At 38.4% G+C, this 13,800-nt stretch overlaps 1 protein-coding gene across 11 annotated transcripts in view; it reads left to right on the top strand.

Moving 5' to 3' along the window:
* The window catches only part of FAM13A (family with sequence similarity 13 member A), a 330,402-nt gene that overhangs the window by 231,342 nt on the left and 85,260 nt on the right, over positions 1 to 13,800 (top strand). For all 11 annotated transcript variants that reach the window (XM_055587622.1, XM_055587621.1, XM_055587620.1 and 8 more), the window contains one exon: positions 12,647 to 12,688. In XM_055587622.1, coding sequence (XP_055443597.1) covers positions 12,647 to 12,688 — 42 coding nt within the window. The remainder of the gene's footprint in view (positions 1 to 12,646; positions 12,689 to 13,800) is intronic.

Raw genomic sequence — 13,800 nt, 5'->3', positions numbered from 1 at the left:
CCCAGTGCTTCTCATACTTTAGCTGCATGAGAATTACCTGGGGAACTTATTTTAAAATCAGTGTCTTCCTGATACTGAATCTGAATCTGGGTGTGACAGGGAAGTATCGACATTTTTAACAAGCTTCCTGAAAGTAAATATGGTACAAATGGTCCACACACTCAGAGAAACACTGATCTAAACTCTAGTTAATGATTATAACTTATATAAAGCCATTGACAGCAGGTATATATAAGATGCTAACACTATACTACTCAATATCCCCAAATAACATATTGAATATCAGGACCTTATGCGAAGTGTCTTTGTCTTAATTGATGTTTTCATTTACTAGACGGTCAGTGTTACATATTAAAACAAAAGATACTTACAGTGTTTTTTAATGTTTTCTTTATGACTGAATACCACTCTGTATTGCCAGTGATACTAAGAGAATGAAGACACAGTTCTGCTTCAGAGAGCTCACATGCTAGTGAGGACACAGACACATTACCAGACAATTACAATACATGTGGTGAATTGGGTAATGGACATTATAATTAACATGATAATAGAGATGTGCCTGCATGGATAATACTACCCTATGTTTTATGTAACCTCATATAAGTGTATGATCTTTTTAGAGGGCGTGTTTGTACCCCAATGTCTACTTAGCTTATAATTCCCATGAGTGACTTTTTAGCCTTTCTTAGCATGTTGTGAAAGTATATAGAAGATAAATTTGTTACTGCTAATCAGTAACTAAGATGAGAATAACAGATTGAAAGCTAAGAATGAAGTAAAATACTTTGGTTCCCTTTAATGTATTTTACTATCTGTTTATAACTTAACATAATTTGCAGACTTTCTCCAGGATGGAAGTGACTATGTTGAAACTTACCATTTTCAGAAAAACTACAAAGGCTGAATGTTTAAAATTTGATCCTCTGTAAAGAACTCAGTTCTTAAAGTTCACTTCAAAATGACTTAAACTAATGATAGATCTTATAATACATCTATTGAGATGGTTAAATTATTCTAGTTATTTTTAGAAATACTAAAATATTTGTGCTCTATAGCATTGTATTGATATTCTTGACAGCTAAAAAAGTGCTTCTAAGGAAATAGAATAATATCAGAATTAAGTAGAGAAACTATATAAAGAATTGAAACAAGTTTTTTCTCAGGTACTAAATTTACCTTCCGGGTTTACCTGGTGGGCTCAGTGGTAAAGAATTCGCCTACCAGTGCAGGAGATGCGAGTTCAGTTCCTTGTCTGGGAGGATCCCCTGGAGAAAGAAGTGGCAATCCACTTCAGTATTCTTGCCTGGAAAATCTTCTGGACAGAGGAGCCTGGAAGGCTACAGTCCATGGAGTCGCAAAAGAATCAGACAAGACTTAGCGACTAAACAACAACAAATTTACTTTCTATCACTAAAGAGATAGTTTATTAGACTCTAGACTTTACTTATACCTCAAGCACCTTTCCTGATTCATATTCCATTGTATTTTTTTTCCTTGGATATTGTGGATCTGTAGGTGAGGATTCCATTTTATATGTAGAAGGTTTCAATAGGCCAAGAAATAGTCTTGACTCACTCTTATGTCCATGACAAAGCTCTCAACTTCACAGTAGTATTTTGATTTGCTAGATTAACTTTCAGATAGTCACTAACTCATCTTATGGCCACAAAAACTAATGATGGAAGATGAAGTTAAGTGCACTAATGACTAATCTAGATTCCTTTGATTTTAATGCATTGTCATCTGCTTTCACATCCCTTTTTCCATTTGATTTATTTATAAAAGTGGGAAACTGAAATTAGTAATGTCAGTATAACTCTCTTTTCATTACTTCATCAAGCAAATTATGATATTCAGTATACATTATTGAATATTTATTTCATGATGGTGAAATATACCAAATTGCAAATGGCAATGGCTCTTTAAGAAGATTTATAGCAACAGTATTAATTAACATATATTAGTGATCCAGCATGGGAAAATTTCTCTGAACCTCTTATCAACAGAATCCATCTGGCCTTTCTAAGTATTGGTTTTTGGAATATTCTTTTGCAAGCAAGTAAACATTGGTAACATGGGGATGATGGGAGACTTAACCAAGGAACAACCCCGGCAATAATGGGCCAGCTTTTGAATCTCCTGTGTGATGTTAGAGAGCCCTCTACTGTTTGTGGTGGTGATGCCTTAGGTTAATTTATCTGAAAACGCATGCTATTCCAAACTTGTTTGCACGTTGATAGCACTCAACCTCCCCAACCTTCCCTTCTATGACCCACCTCAGTCTCAGAGGGAGTTAAAAGCTGCCTTACCTCAAGTCTGGGTTAACCCTTCCGGGGTTGCGTGTCTGAACTTTGATTTCCTCACCAGTGTGGTCTGTGTTTGGTAGTAATGAGAATGCGTGCGGACAAGGAAGACCTCCATGGGCTCTGCTGTCATGGGATGGTTGCAGTGGATCTGAAGTCTAAATATTTGCTGTTTACCCCAAACAAAGAAGCTGGTGTGAATTAAAGTGACGGTTATTCTTAAATTTTACAGGGATCACCCTATCTACACTACTGGGGGGAAAAGGAGAGGTATTAGAGAGTCAGCAGAAAACAGTGGGGAAAGCAATGAAAAGATAGTACACTTGCTGTCAAGAAACATATCCAGATATCCAGATGCTGACAGTGAGTTAGCCATGTGAATTTGGGCAAGTCATTTTCTTTACCTATGAAGTGCGGGTGATAATGCCTAACATACTTACTTCGAGGGGAAATTTTGTAGTTAAAGAATATTATCAGATCAGATCAGATCAGTCGCTCAGTCGTGTCCGACTCTTTGGGACCCCATGAATCGCAGCACGCCAGGCCTCCCTGTCCATCACCAACTCCCGGAGTTCACTGAGACTCACGTCCATCGAGTCAGTGATGTCATCCAGCCATCTCATCCTCTGTCGTCCCCTTCTCCTCTTGCCCCCAATCCCTCCCAGCATCAGAGTCTTTTCCAATGAGTCAACTCTTCTCATGAGGTGGCCAAAGTACTGGAGTTTCAGCTTTAGCATCAGTCCTTCCAAAGAAATCCCAGGGCTGATCTCCTTCAGAATGGACTGGTTGGATCTCCTAAGAATATTATAGTTCTTTGTAAATGATAAAACTATTCAAATTCATATACTGGAGCTTTAGTCCCTAGTGTGATGGTATGTTAAAGTGGGACCTTTGGGAATAATTAGGTTTGCATGAGCTCATGGAGGTGGAGCTCCCATGATAGGATTGTGCCCTTACAAGGAGATAAAGGTACCAGAGCACAATCTCCCCATCCACCAACTCCATCCAGGTGGAGGTACAGCAAGAAGATGGCAGTCTGCAAGCCAGAGAGAGCTCACAGCAGAACCTGACCATGCTGGCACCCTTATCTCAGACTTCCAATCTCTGGAAATGTGAGAAGTCAGTGTTTCTGTTGTTGAAGCCACCCAATCTGTGGCACCTTGTTATAGCAAACCATTAAGAATGGTTGTAAAGTGAAAGTGTTAGTTGCTAAGTTGTGTCTGACTCTTTGCAACCCCATGGGCTGTAGCCTGCCAGGTTCCTCTGTCCTTGGGATTCTCCAGGCAATAATACTAGAGTGGGTAGCCATTCCCTTCTCCAAGGGATCTTCCCAACCCAGGGATTGAACCCAGGTCTCCTGCACTGCAGGCAGATTCTTTACTGTCTGAGCTACCAGGGTAATAATTCAAAGAACTTAGTAAAAAAAAAAAAAAGTTTACTATTCCCTTTTGCAGGTACCACCTATTCCTTTGCTTTTGTTTCAGAGCCAAAGATTAGGAAATATTTCAATGTATTTGTTAATGTTCTAAAAATATTCTCTTATCCATTAATATCAACCCACCAAAAAAAAAAAACTTACTGTATATTACATTCTAAATTGCTGCCTCCCGAAGGCGATCTTGCTATATCTATAATAATGATAAACAGCACTTTGCTGAACAAGAATCTCAGAGACAAATGAAAGCTTCCAGCTGCCTTGAAAACAGTTTTGTGACTAAACCAAAAATTTCTTTAAGCTCCACACAAAGCTTTGGCTTTGCAATGAAGTGAAAAAATTTTCTTTTCCTGCTCTCAAGCCAGAACAAACAGATAGAGTATGTGGCAAGCCCGTATTCAAACATTGCTTTGCCCGAACATATCCTTTTCTGGGTTCACAGTACCCTACAGAAAGGACAGTGTTTACATTACTGGCACAATGGCAGCACTCCCACCTCTAACTGTGCAGTGGGAGAAAATAAATTCTCTAAATAAGGGTGGGAGAAAGCCCATGGCACAGTTGCAGTTCCATTAAGTTTGAAATAACAGGGAACAAGATAACTTAAAATAATCAACATACAGCTATCTGAGCATGCATCCAGTTGGGAAACTTAATTTTACAAATTATAAACGGTGTATGTTTTCAAAATGCATAATCACATGGTCGTGTCAGCACTCAGCATGGTCTGAGTGATGCTGATTTTATTCCTCAGCCACTGACGGAACACCCAGAATGTTCTGGGTACCTTGCTAGGTGCTGCAGGGGACAAAGATAAAGACCAGTCCAGGAAGTGAGGCCAGCTTCCAAACTGGAATTCTGGCATCATGTGCTGGGCACTGGTTTATGGCTGTGGACAGAGTGTCTGGGAACCTGCATGGAGAAGCCGCTCCCCTCTCCAGGGTGATGGAGATGGCCTCCCAGATTAGATGACATTTGAGCTGAGAGATGAAGTATTTACCAGACAGAGAGAGAAGTGCCGGAAGCATTCAAGACAGAGGGAACAGCACGTACAGACAGGGTTACGAAAGTGCAGCGCGAGGTTGATGGAAGCTCGCTGCCCTTGTGTGCCAGGTTCGGACATCTGGACTTCACCCCAAAGACAAAGAGGAAACAGGAGAGGCTTTCAGGTTAGGAAGATAAATCTGATGGGAGTATTAAGGATAAACTGGTCTGGGTGGCAGGGGAAAATGAGTATTGCCACTGTGATGGACTAAAGCAGTGGAAATGGAAAGGAAAGGTCAGATTCAAGAGATGTGTCTCTTTTTGAGATAGAATCAGTGCAGTTTGGTGACTGACCACGAGTGGGGGTGAGGGATTTTTTTTTTAAGGAGAGCAGTTGGCTGTTAATGCAACTGAAATTATTATAACAGGAATGAGGACTCTGTCTGGTGACTTCTAAACACATCTCCAGCCAGGATCCCCTGTAAAGTGCGGTGTGAGACTCTCGGCTGTGTTAGCCAGTCCACAGGTAGTAATAGTTTCCTTTTGACATTCTCACTGTAGGAAAAGATGCAAAAGAGACAGAAGGTAAAGCAGCCCCACCCCTCCCTGCTTAAAAGCTTTACATCCTGTTGCTGACAGGCACACACCCTCACCAGTCCCCTCCAGTTCCCTAGAGATTGAACAGTGTTCATTAGAAGGGCATCCAGGGACAGAACTAGCTGGGTAGAGGGACAGAAATAAAGTAAGATGCTCCCTAGTTCCTTCCAAGTATACTAGTTCTTTGAATCGAAGAGACAGAATATAGGTGATAAAGAATGCCACGGTCATTAGTAATCTCTAGAAGCTCTCAGTTGTATCTGACTCTTTTCGACCCCATGGACTGTAGACCACCAGGCTCCTCTGCCCATGGAATTTTCTAGGCAAGAATACTGGAGTGGGTAGCCATTTCCTACCCCAGGGGATCTTTCCAACCAAGGAATTGAACTCACATCTCTTGCATCTTCTGCATTGGCAGGTAGATGCTTTACACTAGCGCAACCTGGGAAGCCCAGGTCAGTAAGGAAGGCGAAATCAAAAAAGACCATGGGTCCCTGAGTCTCCTTCTTGACACCATCCTGTGGTATAAGCAGCAAAAGAATATTGAAGAGACCTGGAAATCCTCTATCAGCTCCTCCATGCTCACCTAGAATGACTTTCTCACATCTGTATTGCTAGGTGTATCCGGACCTGCTTTCTCTCTGATTTTCTCTGTGATCCAGTCTCAACAAAATCTGTACTTTTGGCCCAGAGCTGATTCTGACAGTGGGGCAGAGAAGAGAAGAGTGTTTGCTGTCTGTCCTATGAGAATGTAGATCTTACTTCAGCATCATTCATTGTGTATTAATTATACCTCAAGCCAGGGAGGTGTGTTTTTAGCGTAGCATTTTTCAACTGTGGGTCATGACCTTTTGGTGGTCATAAAACCAATTTAGCGGATTGTGACTAGCGTGTTTTATATAATTCTATATAAGTGAAATATGACAAAATAGAAAACATGCAAAGTAAGAATTAATGCTATGAAATGTGTGTCTCTTTTACGTATCTGTGCACTGTCACAAAGTAAAATGTGTTTCTAACTGGATCGTGGCCAGAGTTTTTCAGAACACTGACTCTGGAGTGCTTATTGAGGATACTTTATTTGAATGAGAGGTTAGTACAGGCCTGGAAGTCAAATCCCCATGTCAGTGTGGGAAATAGATTCTAGTCTTAGCATTCTTACAGATGAAATTCCAGAGTACAACTTATGTGTAAGATGGAGACACTTTTGTTAGGCAGGTTCTTTTTTCTGGATTTGGGGGGGAACATATTTTTAGTAGAATTGTTAGTTTCCTAGCACGGCTGTGAGAAACCACCACAAACAAGGTAGCTGAGAATAACAGAAATTTATTGTCTCACTGTTCTAGAGGCCAGAAATCCCGAATTAACGTGTTGGCAGGGCTGGGCTCCCTCAAATGACACTGGGAAATGAGTTGTCCCTGGCCCCTCTCCTTACTTCCAGGAGTTTTTGGTTGGTGGCAACACAATTCCAGTGTTCATGTGGGGTGCTACCTGTGTGTACCCACCTCTGTCTGCTCCAGAAAGGTGCTGGTTATATGACTTAGAGCCCATTACGGTAACTTTAACTTGATCATCTCTGTAAAGACTATTTTCAAACATGATCGTATCCTGAGTTTCTTGGGGTTAGGGGAAACTTTTTGAGGAGATACTATTCAGCCCCAAACAATATATTTCAAATTTGTACTAAGCAATCAAGAAAAGAATTGACTTATTTCCCTATCTTACTGGGGGGAAGGTTGCAAATTTTTGGAAGCCTTTTGTTTGTTTTGCTTCCAAAGCACAATACCTCTTCGTGTTAGCTAAAATTTCTAGTCTTGTGAACATTAACAGTTTCAGCTCTTTGCATTTACCCATTGGTCAGGAAAAACCTATTTGCTCTTGAAGTTAAGTGGTTTGTTTTTATTTCTCCTGGCGGCTAGGTGTTGCTTTCTTAGTTAACAGCATACAAATAATAAAACTGGAAGCGAAGTTGCTTGGGTTTATAATAAAGAACTATACATATATCTACAAAAATCTCCCCCTGTACTTACAGGGGCAAACAGTTGGCCAAAAGTTGATCTGAAAACTCTTGACGTTTGTTTTCCAAAAGTAACAAGGAGAATGTTTCCTACTGTGTTCCTGAATGGAACGGAACCAAAAATCTGAGCGGCAGAACACCAGCTGCTCCATCACACCCCAAATGGAGGGTTATAAATGCTATAAATGGGGGGTTATAAATGCTATAAATGGGGGGTTATAAATGCTATAAATGGGGGGTTATAAATGCTATAAATGGGGGGTTATAAATGTTAATGCCTGACACTGTGGATAAATCAAAAAGGCTCAAGTATGACACTTTATTTTTTGCAGAAGAAGGAAGGAAAGAAAATGTGCTAATTTTCACTCACCTCATTATCCTTGAAGAAATTTCACCTAAGAAAATTCTTCCATTTAGCACATTTGTTGCAACAGGAGGGGAAAACCTGAATTCCAGAGAAAATGTTTATTTAATACTTTTAATTTTGTCTTTTCACTTGTCCCTCCCTTTTTCTCCTCCTTTGGCTATTTGCATTTTTTAAGCCCCAGTAGATATTTTTTTTTCTGGTTTTTCAATGAATGGAACTAATCCTTACCTATTTTGCTGTACTTTTCAATACCCAAGGAACACTTACAAACTGTTTCGTCTAGCTCAAATCATTTGAAAATGTAGTTAAAGTGTGTAGCTAAATATGCAGATTATGTTAATTTTGGGGGTAGCCAGCCACATTAACCAATTAGTAAGTTGGACTAATTGGAACATTTATCGTGACAGTTCAAAAGGGAATTGAATGGAATGGTGGTTTGATCCACTAATTGAGGGTCCATTCTGAATACCTCAGTCTGGGAATTCTCCCAACAGTACTTGGTTTTTCTTAGGCATAGAAAGCACCACGCTTTTCGAAGTTTCAGTTAGCTTGCTGTGTAATTAAATCGATAGGCATTGCACTCTGTGGCTTCAGTTTAGAAATGAGTGCAGCTCAGGAAGAGATCGTAAATCTACGTGTCATCCATTTATGTGCATTTACTAATCTTGAGTCACATCAAAAGGTAAGTTAGTATAGCACAGGAAACTCTACTCCATATTTTGTAATGATCTTTATGGGAAAGAATCTGAAAAAGAAAGGATATATGTATATGTGTAAATGAATCACTTTACTGTACACCTGAAACTTACACAACATAATGTAAGTCAATTATACTCCAAGATAAACTAAAAATTAAATGTAAAAAAGGTACGTTAGATAGGCCCCCACTAAAACCCTTCTATCTTTGTTATTGCCCTTCTCAGCTGTAGCTTCTTAGATTTGGACTATTACTTGGGTCTATTTGATAAATGTTCTTCCCACAGGCAGCTGTTGTGAGAGAATATAACACCACATGTCTAAGGACATTAAGCACTCAATGGCCTGATGAACATGAGATGATTGCTCAAATCTCTCAATGTATTTGAATTTTTTAAAAAAGCAAAGCAATTGGCTGCTTAAACTTGGCTATTATTCAGAGTCAGCAAACAAGAAATAATTAAAACATGGCGTTTTTACTAGTAACCAAGGAAGAAATTGAATGAATTCCAAGTTGTTACAGTTTGTCATTGGCTTCATTTCATGACACACACTCCCCTTTTCATTCACAGTACATGTGCTTATTTTTAAAAATTGAAAGTACGTCTGAATTAAATCTCAATTTAAAATTTAGGCAAAAAATTACAACTCAACGTCACTGGACATGCCTGAGATTGATGTAAAGCTAGCAACAGGCATAAATAACTATAAATAGGTGGCTGAGGACATATAATAATAGTCCAATATTCCTTTTGCACAGAGGTAGAAATGGTGATCTTTTCAAATGTTTTACATTTCAATGTGTAAATTTTCTGGAAAAATTTATATTCTCTGTTCAATTGGAAGAATTGTCCTTGGCCATTTTTCCTTGAACTTGCTTTTAAAATCTGTGCATAAAATTGATTTTTAGAATTAATAGACTTTATCTGAAATCAATGCTTTAGTTGTTTCAGAATTTATACTGTAGTCAAGATTACATTACTTTTATGAAAGGGAAAATAGAAATAGGCTAATTAACTATCAAAATTAATTATTTTCCTCATTTTCTTTTCAAATTTTATTTTTATTCTTGGGTACTGTGCATAGATTGCTGTCCCATTGACTGCTACTGACTAAGCAAATCTAATACTGAGTTAATACTGAGTCTGGTTCATTTCATTTAAATAACAGTGCTTAAACACTGCTCAAATTTAAGGACATATCCAAATTAAGGATTTCTGATTTTGTCTTTCATTGACAAATTTACCTTGTGCAAATGCAGCCTGAAAAAATAAGGAGAGACGTGAATGTAGGGAGCAGACATATGGATGGGATGGGGCAGGGAAAGGGGGGGTGAATTAGGAGATTGGTATTGATATATGTACACTGCTATGTATAAAATAGATAACTAACGAGAAAGTAGTGTATAGAACAGGGAACTGCACTCAGTGCTCTGTGGTGACCTCGGTAGGTTTAGTCGCTCAGTCTTGCGAACCCATGGACCGTAGCCTGCCAGGCTCCTTTGTCCATTGAATTTTCCAAGCAAGAATTCTGGAGTAGACTGCCATTTCTTTCTCTAGATCTTCCCGGCCCAGGGATCAAACTTAGATCTCCTGCATTGCAGGCCGACACTTTTTACCAACTGAGCCACCAGGGAAGCACTGTGGTGACCTAAATGGGAAGGAAATACAAACAGGGGTACAACATTGTAAAGCAATTATACTCCAAAAAAATAATTTAAAATATATTTGCTCATGATTTAAAAACTCATGTTTCTGTCAAGAGGCATTCTTGACATAGTGCCAATACATTTTAATAAATTAATCACCTTGTACGTGCTATCAGGCATAAAGCATTATGAGTGGACTTTTGACTAAGGTTGGTGTAGAGTTGCTATAATCAGAAGCATGGCATGGAGCTTATAAAGTCCACAAGATATTGTGCCAGAATGAGGACATTCATCCCATCATATTTTGATAGACTAAAATTGAAGGCAAGGCAGTGAACAACAAAAAGTATGTTTATTGTTTGCACTTCACTAGCCGTGTGACCTGGGAGAAGGCAATGGCACCGCACGCCAGTACTCTTGTCTGGACAATCCCATGGACGGAGGAGCCTGGTAGGCTGCAGTCCATGGGGTCGCTTATAGTCGGACATGACTGAGCAACTTCACTTTCACTTTTCACTTTCATGCATTGGAGAAGGAAATGGCAACCCACTCCGGTGCTCTTGCCTGGAGAATCCCGGGGTCTGGGGAACCTGGTGGGCTGCTGTCTATGGGGTCACACAGAGTTGGACACAACTGAAGTGACTTAGCAGCAGCAGCTGTGTGACCTGGATAAGTTATGTGCCTGCTCTGAGCCTGCTGTTCTCAAGAGAGGGGCAAGTACCAGGGAAGTTTTTGTGAGGATTTACATGAGATAATTAATGTTAAGCACAAAATAGTGCCTCACTGATGAAGAGATGTGTGAAGAAGAGAAGATGTAAAGGAAGAAATTTGATTTTGATTGCCTCTGTTGACTACAAGGACATTTTCATGCATGCACACAAAATATTGGCCAAAGCACATGAACAGCTATGTTCAGAACTCTGCATCATTAAATTATCTCCCAAGGCACTTCTGAATTTTAAGAAAACCATCCCTATTGTTAACTGAATGTTTACTAGAGAAACTTTGTTAATTTTCTTTAATATTTGTTGCATGTTAGAGTTAAGAATCTGTTCTGGGCAAAAATGTATTTAGTACACTGCTCACATGTTCCTATCTTTTGCATAGTGTCAGTTACACTTACTGTTTTTGACACCAAACCCTTGGTTAGGAAACAAACCCAATTCTAACATGTTTATAATTTGTTAAGTGTTTTCAAGGACTATTTTGATGTCAAATATGTAAGCCCCTTGTGCTGGTCTGGCTTAAAGTTATCACTCCTGTAAAGCACGGCTCCAGGGGTTTCTTCCCAAGATACCTGGAGGTTTCCCAGGTGTTAGTGCCTGTAACTCATCAAGCCTTGCCCTCAGCCCATCCATATTCGAGTCAAGAACAAAGCTGATCTATCCATTTACCTTTCACTTGAGAAGAACTGGCACAATCAATTACAAACAGCAAAATCTTTGACAAGATAAACACTAAGATTCCTAAGTGATGTTGACATTGGAAATCAAAATCATGAGAGAGTGAAAAAATAATGTCATTTTTTATATGTCGTCTTGTAGCCAGACCGTTTCTACTTCCAGGGCAGGGTTGATGGGGGTTTGTGTGTGTGTGTGTGTGTATGTGTTTCACTATAACTTGTAATAAGATTTGTGTGTGTGTCTCTGTTATACTACAACTTGTAATAAGATTTTTGGTGATTGCCAAGGTAACATTATAAAGAAAACTTTTCTCTTTTCATCAGTGACAAGGGTACAAGAAGATTAATTGGATTGGATTAACTATCTAATACATTTATACTTTTTTCTGTTTAATGTTGAACACATTTAACATAGATACCTAGTCATATATCCAGGGGAATGGCTACTTAAAAGCAAATTTTGCATAAGTGCATAATCAAAAAAGTTCAAAGTCCACTCTAGTAGACCTGAAGGGGAGAGACTCATTATTTGTTTTGAGGTCATTTATCAAAAGAGAAAAGCAGGTAAAAGAAAGGAAAAATATTTCACTGTAGTATACTTTTATATTTTTAATTAAATACTTTTAATTAAGCTTCATGTTGTTTCTGTGTTGTTTGAGGAAATTAAACTGTTTTTATAGTAGTTTCATTTGTGTCCTTTCTTGTTACACTTACCTTCATTAATACCTTGGGTGTAGCTGCAGAAGGCAAAGAGCAAGAGCGTTGTGTACTGGTGCCTGGGCATTGCTAGAGCATCATACACTTAGGAATATTTTGTTGACTCTTTCTTATTTTCATATCATGTTAATGAGCTGTAATTAACTTTATTGAGATAATTGAGTATGTAATCATTTTAAGAGTTTGTATAATATATGGGCTTGGGCTTTTAGAATAAGGTAGTTAAACACTTCCTCTTGAAAGTATGATGTAAATTACTTTCGCCTTAGGCTAATCTTGAAAGAAACCTCTCTTGATCTCCCTTGAAGAAGTAATTGGTCTTGGCTGGGTCCAAGGTAGAGTGTACTCTACTAACTTTACTCCATGGTGAGATTAAATGTGTCAAAACAAAATTTTTGATAGGGGGAATAGAGTTTTAGTAAAATTGAGATGTTATGATGTTAACAGAAATTAATTCAAATTTCATTTTCCTTTTAGTTCGCAGGAAGATGAAAGACCTATGTCACCTTTCTATTTGAGGTATTTATTTGATTTTTATTGGTCTGTTACAGGGAATTGGGGGAGGGTTAAGAATTCTTTGGTTTTGTCTACATTAATTCTTTTCAATAGAATATTCTGTCCTATAGCCAGACTAAGCTTATTAGAATCCCTTACCATAATGTTCATGCTATATTTTTCTCTCTTTTGTTTAAGAAATCTTAAAAAAGTTTTAACATAATTGAAAAGACTAAAATAAGATATTTGGTTTTAAATTCAAAGATGTCAAAGTAGCCATTTTAATTTTAAAGTCTGCCTAATGATGAGGCTGTAATCTAAATTTTAAAAACTCTGTTCCACACATATATGCAAGTAGGGAGGTCTCTAAGGCTCACTTGCTGAAGTAGTCTTGGGTGATGTCGGATCATTTTATATGGTAGTAAAGTATGAAACTAATATTCAGCAAGTTCATGGAGTTCGGGATTATTTTTTAAAGTTCACAAAGTCAGAATGATAACTCTTGAAACAGGTAAGTTTACATCAAAGTAGATGTTAGATGAGATCACTTCCCTACATACTAAAAAGTTTTTGTATTGATGTGATTATCAGTGAACCACCTCATTTAGGTAATGACCTAGAGCCAGGTTTTTCTTACTTTTGCATTTCTTTCCTCACTACCTACCTACTTCAAAGGCTTAGAAAATATATTTGAAAAAAATATGACTATAAATTCAAGTTTAAATTGCTGAAGTTTTCTTTAACTTTTCCTCAATTTTGAATTCTACTTTTTAAAAAGTGTAAGGATATGACATCCATATTTTGTTTGTTTTTAAATCTGATTTGTTGCAATAGTCTTAGAGTTAGATTTTAATTCAACCATCATAGTTCTGAAATGTGTCGTAGGACATCAGGCTTGACCAAGTAACTGGTTTATAGTAGTGTTCTGCCCTTTAGAGACTTGAAGCATGTTGTGTAGTCACTTTGTGGCAAGAGAGGGAACATTTGGGATATCAGTTTGAAACAGCATGGTGGTCCATTTGATTCATTCTGGTTTCCTGCCAGCCAAACCAGCACATTCTGGTTTATAAGCTATCTTGACTGTGCAATTGCTATAAACCCATGAGGATGTTGCTGGGTACACAGGGATGCTAGTA

This window comes from Bubalus kerabau, chromosome 7 (genome assembly GCF_029407905.1).
Source record: "Bubalus kerabau isolate K-KA32 ecotype Philippines breed swamp buffalo chromosome 7, PCC_UOA_SB_1v2, whole genome shotgun sequence".
Taxonomy (NCBI): Eukaryota; Metazoa; Chordata; class Mammalia; order Artiodactyla; family Bovidae; genus Bubalus; species Bubalus kerabau.
The sequence above is the reverse complement of the archived record's forward strand: the minus strand, read 5'-3'. Positions and strand labels throughout refer to the sequence as shown.